This window comes from Rissa tridactyla, chromosome 2, assembly GCF_028500815.1.
Source record: "Rissa tridactyla isolate bRisTri1 chromosome 2, bRisTri1.patW.cur.20221130, whole genome shotgun sequence".
NCBI classification, from domain to species: Eukaryota; Metazoa; Chordata; class Aves; order Charadriiformes; family Laridae; genus Rissa; species Rissa tridactyla.
Genome location: NC_071467.1, coordinates 20,769,265 through 20,783,303, shown reverse-complemented (window position 1 = coordinate 20,783,303; position 14,039 = coordinate 20,769,265). Strand labels below are relative to the sequence as shown.

Below are 14,039 nucleotides of genomic sequence, written 5' to 3'. Positions count from 1 at the left end.
AAGGGTAAATAGTAAAGTCACTATTGCTATTGAGTATTTTTTTTAGTATCTTTCAAGGCAAGCACCATTTTAATAGAAATCAAACCCAGAAAGACCATTTTTACTAACTGTAACTCTTCGATTCATGCAGTACATCCACATTCAACTTAAGGGGCAAAATGTGCTTTTATGTAAGTAGTTCCTCACAGCTTCAGTGTTGATTTAAAAAGCTAGGTTGTTCTGAATGAACACAATGAAGAACCCCAATTACGTAAAACTTCCTGAGAAAATGAGGATAAATTGACTACAAAGAGATGTTAAAACTGATCCCCGGAGCGTTAAAAGGCATACAAATGGAGCAAGAGGCATTTCTGGCTAAGAGATCATTGGACATTTGTCACTGGCATGCGACATGATTGAACGGACTGATAGAAGAGCATGCCATAAGGCAAGAGAAAAACCCATCACACTTCAGTCTGTACCTTGGCCTGTGGAATTCAAGAAACGTTTTATTTTAGTGTTGTATGATTTGAACTTAAAATGATAAATACAGTCCCACAATTTTAATCAAGGAAATTGAATAAAAAATACCAAAATATGGATTTGAAAGGTTAGAAATATTAATTTCTGGATAAACTTTAATTAGACTCGCTTCCTGGGCTTTGTCTAAATTTATTAATATTGCTTACAAGGAGAGATGGTGGCTTGTAAAATGTTGTCAGCCTGTCACAGAAAGGTATACTCAAAGTAAAGCAAATCACGGACTCCGCAAGTTTTTAAAATGTTTTATTATAAAGGATAGGAAACCAAATCCACATTTTTTTTCAAACCCAGATAAATAAACAGTAAATATCATGCTTTTGCTTTTAAATGTGTTTTGCCTTTTGCAATAGGATCTGCAAAAATGGCTTTCCTAACTTGGAGACCTGCAAAAATATATCTTTTGAGAATATGGAGGAAGACGGACCACATATTTGGCACATAAATGAAGACCATTTTAAAAAACTGCTGGAAACTGAGACAAAACAGCTCTGTGAAGAAACTGCTGAGTAAGGAGTAGTTTGGTAACTTATTCAGCAGAAAACAGCAAATTAACCCTTAGGCAAGATTATTTCAAATATATATATAAATATATACAAATACACAAAAACAAAGATCTTCCCACTTAAAACCAAACAAACATCAAATGGTAACAAAACCAGAGAACTCTGTGAGGCCTTGTGATCTTTAAGAAGGGGTGCTTAAAAAAATCCAAGTAGTTTTTTTCTATTTCATAGAAATAAACTGCTAAGGAAAAAAACAAGAGGGAAAAAAAGAAAAAAAGCAAAGCAGTTTCTCTGTTATCATCCTCTTTTAAAAAAGAATCAGGTCTTTGTTGTGTCTGATCTCAGAACAGTTTAATGAATGAAACAAAGCAACAGACAAGCAAAAAACTCACCGCGTTCAAATTTTGCATGTCATGTTGGTCCCAATTTAATGGATGAGAATGTTATTTTTGATTTCAGTGGGAGCAGGGTAAGCTTTTTCCTTTTATATGTAGCAGAAGTAGAATGACTGCAAGCTACGCTCCCAAATGGACTTTATTCATATGACTTAATCACAAGGGCTGTAAATGGAAAGAGCTGTGTCTATAACCTCATGGGTCACCCAGCTACTTTAATATAACAAAATTATTTGTTAGCAACCTGTAAGCAGTCTGCTAAATTTCTTTTAATATTTATATCCTCTTGAGGCTTTGCACCCTTTGAGTAGGGTCAGGGCTGCCTGTACAAATTAAATGACCATTACAGGAAATATAAACATGCTATTTACAAGTTCACAATTCTTTATTTTCTATACAATTCTGATGAGTATTTTTTATAGTTGTAGCCTAAGAACTGGGTAGAACTGGCATGCTTCTGATATTCACAAAAATGTAATAATACAGTGAAGAAAGGAAAATTTAATAAAAAAAAGTAAAATGATTAATGATAAGTTGCGCACATGCAAGGATACTGTAAAATGAATCCATTGCCTTAAGCTATGCATTTATGTCTTTTTTATATGTCCTAACAGTTTGCCTTCCTGTGTACTTTTGATGGAAATATTCCATGCAAAATCCCATATTTTCTTTAGGATAATATTTCACATTCTTTAAACCTTCCATTAATTTTTCTGTATGACATTCAGACTGCCTCTAATGAAAGAAGGGAAAAACCTCAAAACACAGCTACTTTTGTTAGCACACTATAAATCTTAGCTCAGGGATTATGCCAATTATCTGATTTACCACTGCAGAGCAAGTGAAGAATTTATGCTTATTACCCTTATCATTCTTCATACATTTGACTCAGATTATTTATGAGAAACATGTCCTTAAAGGATTTAAGAAAAAATTAATATTTGCACAAATTATATGACTCTCGGATTAACATAAATCCATCCACCATTCAAATTCAGTTCATTTAAGAAAAACAATACTTGGAGTGGTCACCTTGAGTACTTTGAGTTTTAATAAAGGTGTCTCTGTAGTCCTTTTTCATGGTTATAATGTTGGTATTTCACTGATGAATAACATTCTGCTCAATAGACTGTGGTTGATACATTTCAGTTCTTCAAATTCTGATGCTCTTACTGAACAATCTAGTATGTTTTTGCATCTCTTATTTGAAAAAAAAAAAACAAACCAAAAAAAAGATATCCTCTGACGAGCACCACATTCAGGCAGAATAACCAGATCCGGTTGTTCTTCTCTGGAAACCCACTGCGTCCACGTTCTTCTAAACAAAGCCTCACCCAGTCATCAAAACGTGGGGTGACTGTTGAAGAGTTTTTGCAGGTTATGGAGTGATAATGAAGCGACATTGCACCACCCATGCGCGTTGCTTTCAAGAGGCCCTTCACCTTTTACCTTCAGGTTGTGCTAGCCGTGCTGCTGAGGGCAGCGTCATCCTGGTTTGTTCCGGGATCCACTGCTGAATGCCTTTAAAAGTCCAAGGGCCGAATCATCATGGTGGTGGAGCGCAAGGAGTAGCTGGGGCCTTTGAAGTAATGCCACTTGATGCCGTTGAGCTTTCCGTGATTTTGCCCAGCTGTGTAGAACATCCCATTGAGATTGGAGGGGCCACAGGCATCAAACCACCACCCTGAAACCATTAAGATAAACAATTTAACTGCAAGTGCACTAAGCATTCTTATTTTGCTTTATAGGTTTAGCTGATTAGCAAATTCTGGTATTCCCAAACTCCTAAATACTCGTGGTGTGTGTGTGTATGTGTGTGTGGGGGTATTTTCATATTTCCTTTTTTGCTCTTTTGTGCCATTCTGTAGCCAGTGGTGCTGGAGAGTGCACAGTTGTATTTACAGAGTTGGAAAAGTATTTAAGTCCTAACTCATTCTGTTTTTAGATGCAGTATGTGAAGTACAAGAACAACAACGACAAATAAACCGCTTTGCATGTTTAGACAGTATTACACTTAACCCATCTCATGTAAACCTCAGAAAAAGACTATAATTCATAAGTATTTTGCATGATTTCACTTGTTTGGTTATTTTGAGTGTAAGCATGTTTTAATTTTATTTTCTGATCCTTTTCTGCTGCTTCAACTGTGATTGTTCAATTGCTCACACAGTTTGCTTTTGCTCTGAGGTTAGATGTTCTTAGCAAACATGGGTTATGAGCATGGTGGTGCTGCCCTGTTATAGTAATTACAAGATTACAGTAATGGATAATCAGTATTCAGAATGGTGTACAAGGAGACAGATCTTTCTTTAAGGCTTATGATAAATTTATGAACAAGACTCAGCAAATGAATGGAAGGACTAAGTGAAGAAGACAATTATAACCTTGTAGGATGCTGACAGTTAGTCAGAATGGATGGATGTGCATGGATGGATGATTTATGTGATTACCTGAGTGTGCATGCATTTAGGTGACAGTATGGCCAGCTTCAATCAAGGTATATCCATTGCACGTACAGCTTGGGCCAGAACAGTGACATTCAATCCTTAATCTTACTGTTTTGAATGTGGAAACCTACATTAAATCTTGAGCCTCCTAATCTTGATCTTGAAATATGTCAAATGCTTTTGGGTCAGCAGCAGTGTCGGGAGGGTCTGAACTCAGATCAGTTTGAGATTTGTTCACTTCTCTGCAAAGCATCTAGGCAAGTTCCCATCTGGCACCTAGAAAACTGACAAATGTCCATTCAGTCTTCTTTTTTTTTTAAAAAAAGGGTGTTTGTAGGCATTTTATTTACATGTCTGCAGGCAGCAGAAAATTACTAGCTACCTGACTATCGTTCACTACAAAAAGATATTAAAAATGTTACTGACTGATATCAGTGTTGGGCTTAGAAAGTTGCTAACTGCCTTTTCTGTCCCCCTACCCTGACTGTTCTTTCCCAGCAAGATGTAGCTTCCTACTCATTAATCCTTTGAACTCTGTGTGCAATTGCATGCATTTTATTCTACTGGTAAGACAGGGAAATGTCTTGCCCAGATGCTTGTGCTTCTAGTTCAGTGCTGTAAAACTCTTCTGAGAACTGAGGTGACACAGAATTGCTTTCTGAGGGCAAACCAGAAATCTGGTTTACAGAATGACCTTGTGAACAGTTGTGTTGGCATAACTGAAGCAATAGTAAGCTGAGATGTTAGGACAAAAAAGAAGCATAACAGGTCAGGAACTTTTCAACCTGAGTTTTCTGCCAAAGAAAATGCATATAGAGCCATACCTTTGTAAGTGCTCTGTTAACATAGCACTGAAAATAAACAAGAAATATTTATCAAGTACTTGTGAATATTACTAATAATGACAGAGGTTTTGCTACCATCTGTATGACTGAACGCAGAAAATTCCAATATGCTAGAAGCATAGTTTGGTTGCAAACTGTATGCAAAAAAGTCATCTCACCTTTAGACTTCTGCAGTGAAGATATGTATATATGTCATTAACCAATGGAGAAAATGGAGTCAGTGGTGAAAAACAGTGTGAATCTTCAGAACTGTTTTAAATTGTTGCTTTAAGATGAAATTAATCAGTCAAGTCTCTTGTCCATGTCCCCAGGATCTTGTTAAGGTGAATTTTAGATTGCCACGGGAGTTAGAGTCTTAAGGAGAACTCAAAATAACATGAAACTTGGCAACACCAAGATTACAGAATACAAACTGACAAAGACAAACTAGGTGACATGCTGAATCCACTGAAAGCAGGGGGAGTTTTGTTGTATATCTTGATGGGAATAGAATTTTCTCTCCAACACCTTACATGGTATCTATGTAATATAACAGAAAGACGCTTAGTTCAGACTGAGGAAGGCAGAATGAATCCCCAGATGGCAAAGAGCTAATATTCCCAATGTCAAAAAGATATTAACCTCAATGGCTAGGAGCATTATTTGTCAGAAAGATTTCTGCTGAGTGTTTTTCATAGTAAGACCTATAGGCTAGGTGAATCTTTAGCATGTCTTAGGCATCTTTCCATGTAATATGGTTTTATTGAACATTTGCCTTTATGTATGAAGGCAAATAAGATCATAAAGATCAAGTGGTGGCTTTTGCTTTTGTTGGTTAAATGCCACTTTATTTTAAAATGTTATTTCAGTCTGCACATCACAGCTTTGTAATCTTCCCAGGACCCCTTACAAACCTTTTTTAGGCACCACTGGTAGTGGCAAACTGATCATCTAGCGAGTGGCTACTGAATTCTGCAGGTGTCACCGTGGACTGAAATGCAGAATTTTAAATTTTCAGTGTGTTTTCCACTCTGACTTCTGGAAATGGAATTAAACTGTGAGAAGCTCCTTTTAGACAATGTGCATGGCCCGAGTGAATCTTCCAATTTCATCATATTCAATGGTTAGCCTTTTATCTACCTATATAATTGTATTCTATGAAGGTATTTTAAACCATGCCTTACTACTACTGAGATGATATTGACCGTGATCAGCATTCGGATCCAGTGGTTACTCTGTCCTTTGTATTCAGATCCATGTAATTTATGTTTCTAGTCTTGTAAAGTAATTTCTTAGATTTTGGATAATACTTAGTGGGCTTTTTTCAGAAGTAACACTTCATAATGAAATCTTGAGGGAAGAATTTATGCCAGATAAATTCTGGCAAACTCCTGTTTTGATGCAATTGACCTCCCTTTGATTACAATGTTATACCTAAGGGGGCAATAACCAAAGAAAGAGAAAGCCGTACAGCTGATGTTTTACTGTAACCAGAGTATAATCTTGTAGAAACTTAAGACAAAGTTAAACAGAGAAAATCTAATCCTCATTTTTCAAAGCTGGAACACAGATGCAGCTGGGTTCTGTTTATGGTGTTGGGATGAAGACATGGCAAGCTGTGCTAGTCACCATTTCATCTTAAAGGAACAGCAATAGATGCATAAATGGTCTTTTTGGGGAGAAGGTTTTCAGCGGTGCCCTACAAAATCTATGTTAAAAAAGGAATGATCAAAGAAACACAAAATTTTATAAAACTTTTGTGAGGACCTGCTTGAATCCCTCATCATAGATTTCTTCTAAATAAATACTTTTTTCAAAATGTGTTTTAATGAGCACCTTTTTTTTACTACTATACTGTTCTTGTTAGTGCAGTTGTATAAATATTTCAAAAGATGTTTCCTAATACTACATTAAAAAGTCTTTCTTTCTTTAAGTGTTTTGTTGTTTTTTTTCCTCCATAAGATTATTTCTCTCCATCCTCCCCTGAAGTCCTCTAAAAGCTCTTCATTCCACATAGGGCCTCAGATTACCACAAAACTTCCTACTGCATATATCAACACCAAAATACGCATCTTTGAATGGATGCAAAGGAAATGTTTTTTCAGACGCCTTGTATACTGGGGGAATGAGGAAGGGAAGCAGTGACTTTCTTGGTAGTAATAACGAAGTGGGGGAATGTAACACAGAGGTTTCTGAAAGAGATACCTGCAGCACTGTCATTGCAGAAAATAGCAAATAAATCAGCTCCAGAGCTGTGAGACAGTCTGACCCAAGGAAAGACTCCCAGTAGTTAGATGTTGGCCTATTCCCTGGAGTTCACAGGATTTTTCTCCCATGAAGAATCTTGTTTATTTTTCACTACAAGGTAGTGGCTTTCCCAAATAAGTATCAAGTCTTCTCTGAATAGCAGTAAGATTTTAACATCAGAGATAATTTTGGCAATGACTTCCATGGGTTATTTGAATCGGGCATGAGAATCATGAAGCATGGACATTATGAGAAATAATAATTGAAGCAAGATTTTGAAGTGACTAATGTGGTGGAGAGGAGGCTTTCATGAGAATGTTAAGAGAGCTTTTATTCAGAAACACAGGTAGTTTCTTCAAGTTGTTGTGATCAAGAAGTCCCCAATTGGTTATTTGAACTGAAGGTCAGTTCAGTCTTTTGAGGTTAGTCCACCTCTCATAATTTGTATAGTACAAGCAGCACTACCGCCTCTGTTTGCAATAAAAGTCCTTAGGTCATAAAGTAAATTGTCCAAACAAAAAAATAATTTAGATAATACATTGATAAGTTATTTGAAAGTTCAGCTACACAAATAAACATGAATCCCCATTGTAGACAGCTGCTCTTCTGGAGCAGTTAAGGCATGCTCACTCTTTGTGAACTGTTATGCTCTGGTCTTTAATTAGTGTTGCTGTTACCACTGGGAAGTTATTGACTCTCATATCAGCTCTTTTCATTAAATAAATGTATTTTGAATACTTCTGTCTACTTCAGACACCTATCACCAGACAGTTCAGCCTCACAGAATTGCTTGTACTATATCTTTGGTCAAATAAGAATGTATATTGAGTTAATTTCTACAAGGTCTTGCAAAAATATACCAAATAAAGGAGCATTGCTCAAATGAGTAATGATATTACAAGAAAAAAAACCATAGCTGTCTTTTATAATGGTTTTCTGAAGTCATAAATATAATTTTTATATGATAGAATCTTCTTTGACAAAAGCAACATAAAAAAGGCTTTTTTTATGCCAACGTTAACAGCTTTTCTCTTTTGGCTTGTTGTATAAATTGTAATTAAGCGTGTATGTATGTAAAACTCTTTGTTAGGAACCTAGTGCTCATCAATTCATGAGTGAACTGTAAATTTAGTGTGCATTGGGAATTTGCTAATGATCACTCAGGTTTGATGAGAAGTTCTTAGTTACCTTTTACATACTAAAAGAATAGGTGTCTAAACCCAGTACATTTGATGGCAGACCCTTTCTTTACACATCTGTCTATGCCCTCCCTCTGGAGTACACTGAATGCCTCCAAATGCAGTAAGATCAATACAATCATTCAATAAGATCCAAAGTATGTTTGAACAGTACATTTGTATGAGTTTATGGGATAAATGGATCCTATGAAAAGCCAGTATTTATTTCTAGCCCTTTGGGTTTGTCCATAAAATTTAGTGCATTTGGCAGCAAAGAAAATAAGAACTATTTCTAATGCAAAAATATTGAAATAGTCTTCATTGTTCAAAAGACATAATTTATTTTATGAAAGATTTCAATGTTTTTTTTCATTCTGTACTTTAAAGAAATTAGATGGTAATACTTAGGCTCTGTTTGATTTTGCATTGGTAACTTCTCAGCTAGAAGACTGGGTGCAGTTTTGGATGACACCTCAAGCTATGTGTGGATCCAGTGGACAGAGTTCAAAAGAGTGAATGTAAGAGGAAAGATTTAGAATTGTTTAGTCCAGAATTCAAAAGACAGATTGCCAGTGATCTCAAATTCATAAAAAAGTTTCTGAAAAAAGTAGCTTTTCAAAGATTTGCAAAGGAATGGTCTACTCTTTCCAGTGGTGGAGGATAGGACAAGATGGATCTTACTTAAATTATCGTAGAATTAGTTTAGTCAACATGTAAAGATTTCTTATATTAAGGTTAGCCAAACTCAGTAACAGAAACTCAGTGACAGATTATATTATGAGAATGAATCTCTTTCACTACAAATCTTGAAGATAAACAGAAAGACAGAAATAAATAGGTAGAGAAGAGTCTGTCTTAGAAAGGAACTAAATGAGCTCTGGAAGTAATTTCCAGGCCCGTGGTCTTTGATTTGTTAGAGCATTAGATTGACCAGACTACCACTTAGCAATTGGTACTTGTCATTCTGAAGATTACATCAGAATTTGGCTGTCAGGATATGAGATGAAAAGGCATTATATTTTCATATCAACTGGATAACACAGTCCTTTTTATAAGGACCTTTTTATGAGATAAAAATAACATGAAACTTGCAGATTGATGACCATGTTATGATCTTCTAAATATATCAACAGAAAAATTTTTAAGTTAGTCCCTTCTTGGTGTTCTCCTAATACTTTATTGCTACTGTCCATACCTAACCCTGATAAACATAGGAATACAGTAATGATTTTGTTAAAAGTGCTGAGTAGTCATATGTGTAATGAAATATTTCTAATATCTCCAGCATAAATCAAATAATTTTCCAATCAATTCTTATCTGCATGGTGGTTATATTTTTCTGTCAAAATGTAAGCAATATAAATGATACTTCATTAATGGTGTTTTATAAATAACTTCTTTATGAAAGCAACAATATGCATAAAACCCAAAATTTGATGCTTTCCTATGTAAGTAGATGTATATCGAGGGGTTCACACTGGATACTTTTAAGTGTTTTGAGGTTGCTGCTTTTGAAGATTTTGTTTCAAACAAAATATAAGAGAAACTGAATTTTTCTGATTAGATAGATCATGTACGGACAGATTTCTATATTCAGCCAAGAACCTTCCTCCAAGTCATGACAAGAATCCTCCATAGCATTCTTGCCAAAGATTCATAAAATTCACCACTTGGAGAAAAAAGCAGTGAAACAACAGGCAAAGAGTGCACCACTGTTTGAGATTGCCATTAAACAGTCTCTCACTTAATAGATGAGAAATCTATTGAGGATTATTAAATACATGGGAACTATCTCTGACTCGAGGAAGCCCCTGAGATGCAAAAGATGCTGAGAAAATACCCAGGGGAAGTATCATTTATTTGCATTGTTCTTATGCCCGTACTGAAGCATCTGCTGTTGACTGCAGTCAGAGACAGGAGACTACGGCTGGATGGACCTCTGCTTACAGTAAAATAAAAAAAGTTATTTCAATAATTCTATGGTGTTTCAATACTAGCAAAACATCTAGAAAGTCTCCCCATCACTTTGTCAAACTGTTTCAGGGATCAGAAGTTTAGCTTGTTACCTAAAGCAAGGTAAATGCCTGTGTGAACATCTCAGACTGCAGCCAATGCAAGACAAAGCAGATCACCTTAAGACTCTTTCACTGTGGGCCAAGTTACCATAAGTCACTTTCCAGTGACTGAAAACAATTGCACAAGCAATTCCAGGGGCTCAGCTGACAGGTGGTATCCTGGCGGGTTGCTCTAACTTGGCCTTGTGCCCACGAATGTGATCCAGAGATGTTAACTGCTCTTCTATTGGAAATCTATTGGAAGCGCCTTGGATATGTACTCAGTGCTTCATTCACGTGACAGTTTTTTACATTTTAAGTGCTGTTTGTTGCAACAAGCTGTGTATGTAGCTCACTGGGATGCTCTTCAGAGTAATGCTTGAAATGATATGGGGATATAACCTCTTGTTCAGTTTCCTAGCCTGAGATACTGTACCAGTTCTTAACATGTATTTTCATGATATAAATTTTTTTTTACTATTTTGACCAATGATAAGGTTAAATGAATAAATTATTTGAATAAATATGCTTTGTCTCCCTTTGAAGTAAACCAAGCATGCTCAGTTTAAATTTTCCAAGGCACAAAAAAGCAGTTAAAACATTTAATTACCATGTAAAGTTTACAGGGCCTAAGATTCCAGCTCATGCATGTACTTTTGAAGCCATTCCCTAAAATCAATGTTAAGATACAGTCAAGTAGCATAGCATGGCTCTTGAAAGGACAAGAAACACACACACACAAGACTCTGTTGATGCTACTGTATTATTCTCCCAGTATTTAATTTCTTATTCTGAGGAAAAGGGAGGAGAGAAAGGAGGAGAAAGAATAATAGTTTTGATATAGACCAAATAAAGCTGACGACTAGTAAGATCACAGAGAGAAATGTGTTTTCCTTACATTTTTATTTTCAGTCTTGACTATAACCATATCACAGTCTTGAGCTTCAGCTTATCTCAGCCTGTATTCCTGACATAAATATATTCAGTTCACCTCATAGAGATAACAGGATCACCCAAACTGTCAAGATAGCTAGGAACCTGCCTGTAGATTTCATATCATTCATCATTAAAGACCTCTCTGTGATGTTGCCAAAACTAACAGAGTCTGATATCTTTTGGAAAAAAGACGACCTTTTCCAAAACCTGTTATCATTGCTACTTTTCTTAATTAGTCTTTGTCTGTCATACAAAACTGAAATCTACTCACTAAACAAATGTTTTGGTATTTAATTCAATTTCTGATATTTGTCAAGGAATGAGAAAGTCATTTCAAGGAGCAAACCATAGCAGAGTGTTTGAGGAGAACTCTAGCGTGATTAAAGTCTTACTTTTTTTGAAGAACTACAAATTACTCAGTGTTATACAGCCTTTCTCCAAAAGGCTAGACTCATCTGTCTCCAAAGGCTCACTGCATCTCCTTTTACTCTGGAGTGATTTGTTCTATTTGTGGTTTCCTCAGCATTTGGTAATTCTCCCCCTTCCTCCTTATTCCTTTCATTTCCTAGCAGTATATTCCAATATGTGGTTTTCCTGCTGATTTACAGGACTGCTGCAGCAAAATATATGTGAACCTTGTGGAATGGTTGTTCAACAGCAGGCTGACCTTAGCGGGGCAGTGACCTGCCATAGAAGTCAGGGCAGGAAAATAAACAAAACCCTCGGCTCCCAGAATTAGCTGTCTGGGAGCAGAGGTATTTCCAGGCAGCTCGGATACGTGAATGAGTCTGCACTTCTGCACAGACACTGCTCACGTTCAGGAGCTTCTCACTAGACCCTGGCCTGCCCTGGAAGTAAGACACTTTAATTTAGCGTGGTCTTTAAAGGGAAAGGTCAACAGTTTTAATTAAAATAAAGTATTGACTTCTTATCCATTATCTGTCTCCAGAACTACCTGGTTAGCTTCTTTTTTTTATAGAAAGGTAGTGTCTGATCACCTCTCTACTGGAAGAAGTTTCCCGTGTTGACTTTTAATAAGATCACTAGAGGAAGTTAGAAAATTTTGAAAAATTGGTTCCTTAAAGACTTTTCCAACTGGGTAATTTCCAATCGGGAAAGGAGAATGAGAAGCTATGTTGTGTACTTGATAAAAATTCCCAGTGATAGGAAACCATCTTCTGTTAGCAGATGACAGCTTTAGAGGCTCATATACGCCTGAATGTGGCCTGACCTGGATTCAGTCAAAGTGCCAGTAACCACAAATAATAGCAGTTTAACAGTCTGATCCAAAATACTGAATAATTTACATGATACAAGACTTTTTCCAGGAAAGTTAGAAATCACTAAGGGAGAGTCTCTGAAGATGATCAGATGTGAAGATAAGGGCCTTTCTTGATCGTACAGTCAATAAACAAAAAGAATCCCACTTTAAGCTTTCTGCTTTAATATGGTCTCCTAGAGATAAAAATGAGCTTACCAATACAGGGAACAGGAATAAGTATCATATGCCAGAGAAAGTTCTCACTCTTGTGCAGAGCTTTAGGTGTCTGTATGGGGAGACAATCTCAGATATTCCTCCTCCACATTGTAGGGGACAAATATCAGTCATATACTTGCTGGCAGTCAGATTGGCTTGGTGCCTTAAACTGTCCCAGTATACCTTTTCTGTGCTCTCCCCGACCTCGACTTTTCTTTCTTTCCTTCTGCAGTTCAGCTCGGCTCACTAAGGATACTTTTTTAAATTGCCCAGAACAGCTAAGTGCCACAACTTGAACATGGGGTTGCAGGTCTAGTCTTTCACAGGTGAGTGAATGAGCCTTTACGTTAACTATGTCTATATGCATATATGTATATATGTATTATGCTTGTATAAGATAGAAAGCTGAATCATAATTATTTCAATAACAAAACCGCACCCCTAAGTGAGACAGATAATATATTGCAAGTCCAGATTCTGATTGGTTTTAAACTTTGCCTTCTATTATCTATTTCCTTGCATTTTCTCTCTTCTCTTTCTGTCTGATTCTCACACTTCTCACAAAATTCTTTCCCCCTTCTTAATCTCTTAGCTTCTCTATCTTACTTTGCCTTTCTTGCCTCAACAATAACACCAACTCATGCTTTCGCCCTTGACATTGTTGTAACAGCTTCAGTGCAGAAGTATACTGACTGCATCTCTGAGTAATCCCTTCCCTGCTGTTAGGAATCTTGAGGTATTGGCACTACCACAATATATATACAGAAAAGTGTAGGAGTAATAATAATAAAAGGAATTTTCACACAGTACTTACACATTGATGAATGCAACTTCATCCATTGTTGTTTTAGGAAAACAGAATAGATTCCTATCAATGTACCACATATTTTCAGAATTGTACTTACCTCCAGTCAACATGAGAGCACATTTACACATGCAGTTGTCATTGTCAGCATCTTTTGTACTGAATTCAGCACCATGTAAGATCAGGCTACTCTGTTTTCCAGCTGTTCCACTGTGACCTTTTAAATAAAGCCTGAAACAGCAAGAGAAAACAATCAGCGTCACTAAAAAGAAAAATAAAAGATCCAGATCTTTCCACATCAGGTGTGCCTTGTATGAAGTGCACTCAGAAAATTCACAAATGTCGTGTGTTTTGGCTCAATCTCTTTGTTGTTTCAGGTGTAAAATGGGGACATTCAGGGTTTTTCAATGTATCTGTGGTAGCACATTGTCTCTGCCCCAGAGCAGAACCGAGTACAAGGAATCTGCAGTGGAAAATGCAACAAAGAGGAGGGAGTCACAAACAGAAAAGAGGAGAGGTGCCCAGAGATCTGGAATGCATTGACAGAATAATTGAGTATTTGAGTAGCTGGTCTCTTTACTGTGGCACAGAAACAGCACTCCCAGTTAACAGCAGCCACATTATTAATCCCTGGGCTCGAAAGAGGATTTC

At 36.6% G+C, this 14,039-nt stretch overlaps 1 protein-coding gene across 1 annotated transcript in view; it reads right to left on the bottom strand.

Annotated features, from left to right (window-relative positions):
• Positions 1-839: 839 nt before the first annotated feature.
• The window catches only part of ANGPT1 (angiopoietin 1), a 169,703-nt gene continuing 156,503 nt past the window's right edge, over positions 840-14,039 (bottom strand). Inside the window, exons 8-9 of the mRNA XM_054192562.1 lie at positions 13,489-13,619; positions 840-3,104 (exon numbers count right to left, since the gene is read on the bottom strand). Of these exons, the coding sequence (XP_054048537.1) occupies positions 2,944-3,104; positions 13,489-13,619 (292 nt within the window). The 3' untranslated portion in view covers positions 840-2,943. The remainder of the gene's footprint in view (positions 3,105-13,488; positions 13,620-14,039) is intronic.